This window comes from Halichoeres trimaculatus, unplaced genomic scaffold, assembly GCF_033239565.1.
Source record: "Halichoeres trimaculatus isolate MK-OKI-2021-1 unplaced genomic scaffold, fHalTri1.1 fHalTri1_scaffold_5, whole genome shotgun sequence".
Classification (NCBI taxonomy): Eukaryota; Metazoa; Chordata; class Actinopteri; order Labriformes; family Labridae; genus Halichoeres; species Halichoeres trimaculatus.
In genome coordinates, this window is record NW_027437183.1 from 10,269,569 (window position 1) to 10,275,706 (window position 6,138).

General features: G+C 40.1%; 1 protein-coding gene across 5 annotated transcripts; it reads left to right on the forward strand.

Moving 5' to 3' along the window:
* The first annotated feature begins 847 nt into the window (after positions 1 to 847).
* LOC141789871 (monocarboxylate transporter 13) lies at positions 848 to 5,533 on the forward strand. 5 transcript variants are annotated; one of them, XM_074669372.1, is made up of 5 exons: positions 848 to 979; positions 1,654 to 1,887; positions 1,964 to 2,107; positions 2,799 to 3,581; positions 4,478 to 5,533. In XM_074669372.1, the coding sequence occupies exons 2-5, from the start codon at positions 1,686 to 1,688 to the stop codon at positions 4,633 to 4,635; spliced, it is 1,287 nt and encodes a 428-aa protein (XP_074525473.1). In that variant the 5' UTR covers positions 848 to 979; positions 1,654 to 1,685; the 3' UTR covers positions 4,636 to 5,533. The 5 variants fall into 5 exon arrangements, with proteins under 5 accessions (XP_074525473.1, XP_074525474.1, XP_074525475.1 ...); XM_074669373.1 differs by having other exon boundaries at positions 851 to 979; positions 1,657 to 1,887; XM_074669374.1 differs by lacking the exon at positions 848 to 979 and adding an exon at positions 986 to 1,210 and having other exon boundaries at positions 1,657 to 1,887.
* The last annotated feature ends 605 nt before the right edge of the window (positions 5,534 to 6,138 follow it).

Genomic DNA, 6,138 nt, shown 5'->3' on the forward strand with positions numbered 1-6,138 from the left:
ACAACAAAACTGGATCAGTTTTCTTTGTTTTAACCACTAAATCTGCTTATCATATGAGGAGTGTTACAGGTCAAAACTTGAATGTAGGTAAGTGTAAATTGTTTGGTCTAAGATGAAGAAGTTGATCATGGAATCCAGATAAACATGAAAGTGCCATATATCATTTTGATGACATAAATCTTGTCATAGTATGAGGTCACACTTTTCTTATTAATCAGACATAGACAATGGGAGACGCCTAAAAATGTTATTTCTGGTACTATCAAGGAAGCATGTACAGAAACTCAATGTGATGTAACACAACCTCTACACTTAAACAGAAAAAATACTAAGGGATAGTGTTTTGTAAAAATAAATATTATTAGCTAGGGAAGACTATTATTCTGTCTCAAGCTCTTTGTAACCTGAGTGCAATCTTTATTTTTATTTTTTGTAGCTACTTTATTTTGAAGTCTTTTGCTCCGTGGAAATGTTATGTATGCAGATTTATTTATTTTTTTATTTTGTTTATTTTTTCTTTATTCTTTAAGTCCCAATTTGGATTTATATTTTTGTATCACACATTTTTGACATTTACACAAAGAACAACCCAGCTATAGATGGCTTTCGTGTTTTCTTTTTGTTTGTTTGTTTTTTGCCCAAAGGATCTATGACTTTAAAGTATTTCAATACGCTTCTCTCACTTTTGAAACTATGATTGCATTTTGCTATATTTGGAAATATAAATTTGGCTTGATAGAATATAAATGATGATATGGAGTGAATTACAGAGTTGACAATAGACTGTATGGAGTTGACACTATTTCCAGCGTTTTATTTTGTAACCGGATGTTGTGTTCTCTTCGGATGGGCTGTAACTTCACATGAGTCACAACGGCTTGTACAGGCGCACATCAAGACCGTTGATGATGGAAATGTCATGCAGCTGCTTCACCTGGTCCTAACGACCGTGTGCTGTGACCGGCTTCGAGTTTGTCTGGTAAGAACATGAAAAAATGGTCATGTTTTATTGCTAATGTCAATGCTACAGTTAGCTTGTTTGTGCCTGTCCGCAATTACCGTAAATTTTGAAGTAAAACCGCAGCGTCAGACTTTGACAGGTCCGGCGCGTTTTACTCGATGTACATTAGCAAATGTCTGTTTGCAACCTGAACATTAATACGACGAGTCCTAACGGAGTCGGGCTGCGACAGAGCATCGTGAGTTTTAGGTTTGATAACTTTAATTCTTTTTTTTTTTAACCTTCTTGTATCAACCGGTAACCTTACCGTAGTAATGTTAAAAGCTAAATTTAAAGAACCCAGTTGAAAGGGACCACTGAGACATTAACAGTTGTCGATGCTGAACAAATTTATTTATTTTTCATGTGTTGGCGCAGATTCTTGCTGGACAAGTTTTTGAGTCCGAAGCTTCTGTGGCCTTTGTTGGGAACTGAGGGTTTTATTTATTTGTCACAACTTTGTTTAAAAAGTGTCCACAAAATACTTCAGACGTTTAATATAGCAGAGAACACACCTTTCAATATCTAGACTAAAATGTGTATCCAGGTTGACGTAGTGTCTCCCTGGAAATTCATTTATCTATGTCCATTTTGCATGCTACTTTACATTTTTACCTCTATGTCTGTCTCTTTATTGCCTGACAACCATTCAGCAGCTCAGGCAGAAGGGCAGCCTGCAGAGCAGATGAAGTCCAGGAGAGATGCTCCTCCTGATGGAGGTTATGGCTGGGTGGTGGTCGTGTCTGCCTTCTTCATCATGGGCCTCACCGCAGCTGTCCTTAAGAACTTTGGTCTCTTTTTCCTGGACATCCAGTGCCACTTTGGGGTGCCAGCCAGCACCACCTCTTGGGTCACCTCCACCACAATTGCAACGTTTCACCTGGGAGGTAAAGATTTGGCTCTAAGGGTTGTTTTGTGTATGATTTTTAAATGCTCTTAAGCTGTTTGTCATTTTATTATCAGCTCCACTGGCCAGTCTGCTGACATTACAGTTTTCTCAGAGAGTGGTCATCATCATTGGAGGCCTGTTGGCCTCATCTGGGATGCTGCTCGCTTCTCTAGACCTCAGTCTGCCCTGGCTCTATCTCACAATGGGTGTGCTGCAAGGTAACACACATTCAGGATTAACTCTGTATTTAAGAAGGCTTTGTCATTTTCTTTTAATATCAAAGTTTTGATCTGTTTTGGTCTCTGAAATTTTCCTTTAAAGCTGCCTAATGAGGCACTTTTGGGGGATTTGGTCACAGTGCTTTCACCTGCTGGACTGGACCAGTGGATTTGAGATAAACCCGAGGGAACAGAGCTATATTAATCTTTCTCCTAATAGTTTTATTTTGCCTTTTGCATAACCAATGTTTTTTGTTCTGGAGAATTTACTTTGGGTCTCAAACAGAAAATCAAATAGATGGTTATGTGTTTGAAAAAGTGTGTTTTCCAAAAATGTATTTAATGTCTTGTCTTTTCTTGTCTGTTATGGATCAGAGACAGTTGCAGAAGCTGAACCAGCCAAAATGCATTAACTTGTCTTTCAAGTTTTCATACTGCCTAATTAATTGATTATTTATAAGAATGACCAACAATTCCTGTGAAAATTAATTTGCAAAGTGTTGCCATACGTTATGGGAAAACCTATTTCTTTTGGGATGAGTGAACTGTGACTCCCATTTGATTTACAACCAAAATTAATTCACTTCATTGCATCGCCTCATAAAATCTTTTAGTTTATACATTTATATATATATTACATCTGTTTTTGTTCCCTTAAAAGATTTTACAGGTTTCTATCCTCTATTTTTAGGACTGGGCATTTCCTTCTCCTGGATTCCTGCTAACAGCATCGTAAGCCACTACTTTGTGCGATGGCGTCCAATCGCTTACGCCATCGCCAGCTCAGGGGAATGCGTCTTTGCCGTCATGTTCAGCCCATTCTTCCAGTGGCTGATTGAGACGTACACCTGGCAGGGTGCCTTAATTATCATCGGAGGCCTTCAGCTCAACCTGTGTGTGTGTGGTGCTCTCATGAGACCCCTGAAGAAGGAGCAGAGCCTGCCACAGGAAACCAAAGAGGGTCTGGAAGATGATGTTGCTGCTGTCCCACCAAAGAGGAAGTTCTGCTTCCAGTGCTCGCTGCTAAGGAAACCTGAGTTTCTCCTCTACATCCTGTTTGCTATCTTTGCAGCAGCAGGTTTCTTCATCCCTTCTTTGTTTTTAGTCCCTCTCGCTCACAGCCTGGGGATCGATAAGTACAGGCCGGCCATGATTCTTTCTGCTCTAGCTCTGGCAGACTTGGCGGGGAGGCTGATCTGTGGATGGATCGCTAACTTGAGGCTGTGTAGGAACCTGCAGCTGCTCGTCATGGTGGTCACTCTGCAGGGGGTGGTCCTTCTGCTGCTGCCCATCAGCCAGAACTACTGGACCATCATGGCTTTTGCTTTGCTGTACGGGTTCCTGTTTGGCTGCGTGGTGGCGGTTCATGTCACCTCTATTGTGGACATTGTAACACTGGAAGGGTTCGACAATGGACTTGGGCTCTTCATGCTTTTTAGGAGTATCGGTGGATTTGTGGGGCCACCTGCTGCAGGTGAGCAGTCTTCACTAGGGATGCACCGATCCAACTTTTCTGGTACAGATACCGATACCTGGGCTTTAGGTATCTACCAATACCTATCAGATACCAGTGTTAAATAATTACCTGCATGCCCTACTGTGGGATAAGACTGGTAATGATTTAGGTAGAAGGCAAAAAAAAAGTATATGGAGTTACTGAAGGTAATATTTATTCAAACTATAAAATATTTAAATATTTGACAGCAGTTTGGTGAAAACCATGCTTCAGAATGTGCAGAAATTAATATTCAATTGTAAAAAATTTTACCCTGTCAACTGGTAATTCAGCAAAAAGCATAAAAGTGCATCAGAGGTATCATTCCAAATCAAGTATCCAAGAGTGTCTGTAAAAAAGAAAAGAGAGAAAGCTGGTTGCCTGGATTCAGCCCCTTCCCACTGATACCAATCCAGCTTTGAGGGGTAACGACTCACCGATACCTGGATTGGTATCAGTGCATCCCTAGTCTTCACCTTTGAGTGAAGAAGACAAAATCATACCTTTGAAATATATCTGGGCTCAGTTTGTAGCTAAAGACATATCTAGACAGAAACCGAGCCCACAAATGTTAGGAGCATTTGTAGTCGGTCTCTGTAAACTCTGACAGGCTTAATACTGCAGAGACAAATAAATCTCAAAACGAAATCCTCCAAACCTGAGTGCAGATCAGGCTGCTGATTGTCGGCACCTTGGGGTACCAGAGGCTCAAAACAAGAGTCAACAGCAACAGCAGAATAATCCACTTGGCACTCAGTTTTTCCCTGCAGGTGTACATTACTCCTACATGTCATTACAAAATGTACGCCCCTGTTTATTTATTTATTCATTCCTGAGGGCACAGAGTGATCTCATGTCTCTTCTTTCTCGTTCAGGCTGGCTGGTGGATGAGACAAACAACTACAGCGCAGCTTTCTACCTCTCAGGCCTCTGCCTGGTCTCCTCAGCCGTGTTTGTCTGTGTTGTCGACTGCCTGCTTCAGAGGAAGAAAGTCTTGGAGGCTGAAGCTCATCAGGTGACCAGCAAGGAGTAATGGGAGGAGGGGAGCGCTGGGTGGTACTCTGTTACATAACAAATGAGAAGCCAGAAATATTGCTTCGTGGTCCAGGCGGTGTTCTGGCCACCTGCTGGGAAGTATGCTTTTAACCCCTTCAGTCTTGTTGAAGGTTTCAGAATAAAAAGAAAGAGTGATAGCTGTATGAATTAAACCACATTGCTACAAACAGCCTGTTTTTATTGTATTTGAGAAAAGTATGGTACAGTAAAGATTTGTTAATCTTGCTTTGATACCAAAAGAGTCAGTGAATGCAAAGTTGACTCCAATTTTTGTTACTTTGGGCCTAGAAGGGCATCACAGCATCTTAAGCAGATGTTAAAACACATTTTAAGTGCTTTTAAAATAGTGTTAATGTGTTATCTCTCCAGCAAAGTAATATTAGCATCATTTTTTGATCAAAGGGTTCAAAACCTTGAATTTCACATCACACTGAGATGACTATGGGTGTTACCCCTGATCTAGTTGGAGCTCTGGCTTTAGGAACTGTCTTGTGGTCTCCAACTTTTTAACAACTTTACAGACAATTCAGATGCATTTACTTTGTTTTTACCCACTGGATCAGAAAAAGAACTTTGAACTCTTTTAACGGTGTTAAAGTTACTTTTTGAGCTGTTGATCACCTCCAAGAAAAACGTTGTTTTTCTTGAGAGAATAGCTGAAGCAATAAACTTGACAGCTGTGTAGGCTAACATAATATAGCCTAGCGTAGCAGTTTCACACACATGCAGCAGGTTAAGCAGGTAAATACCACTGTTTTACTTTCAAGTGTTGTCGTCTGTTTTTCTGTTTTTGGCGTTCAAAGTGTTACAGCTGCTCGTTGTCTGTTTTATCGTCAGATGAACACAAATCCAACTATGTCCTGGTCCCTCTCTCACTGCTGTTTAATGTCTTCATTTCTGAGTCCAGGAAAACGGAACAATGAGCTATTTGAAGTATTACTGTAAATATAGACGGAGATCTTTCCATTTCTGCTGAATCACCATGTGACCTCATTCTTTGGAATGACTCTTAAATGTTTTTCTCAAGTTGTCTGCATAGTGAGAGGCTCCATTTGTATCCACCTTGAACAAATAACAGATCTCTTTGAAGACAAAGCAGAATTATTTGTGTCCTTAGTGGGTCAGGCCACTGTCAAGAGTCTCTCCCTCAAATTACTCAGGTGTCTGTCAAGTGTCGTCTTTCCAGTCACAGGACGTTTGTGTCTAGTCTGGTGTTGTATCTGCTTTGGATGTAGCATTGTACAATCAAGTCAGTTTGTTCAAAGTTCTGAATGGTAAACAGGATTTGATGACTTAATTTATTTACTTTTAATTATGTATTTCATAGGACAACCATGTATTATTTTAACATACACCTTTTTCATTTATAGAATACTTTTTTAACAACTTTTTTTACTTAACTTTTTTGCCTTTCTGAGTTACAGCAAAGTTTGCCTCACATAAAACTTGATCTTGTAGCTTTTAAAACCAAATATTTTAA

Bases quoted from the DNA above. Each gene is read 5' to 3' on its own strand.
- LOC141789871 (XM_074669372.1), top strand. From the start codon at position 1,686: ATGAAGTCCAGGAGAGATGCTCCTCCTGATGGAGGTTATGGCTGGGTG. The intron at 1,888-1,963 runs GTAAAGATTTGG...TTTTATTATCAG, and splicing joins TGCAACGTTTCACCTGGGAG to CTCCACTGGCCAGTCTGCTG. The intron at 3,582-4,477 runs GTGAGCAGTCTT...TTTCTCGTTCAG, and splicing joins TGTGGGGCCACCTGCTGCAG to GCTGGCTGGTGGATGAGACA.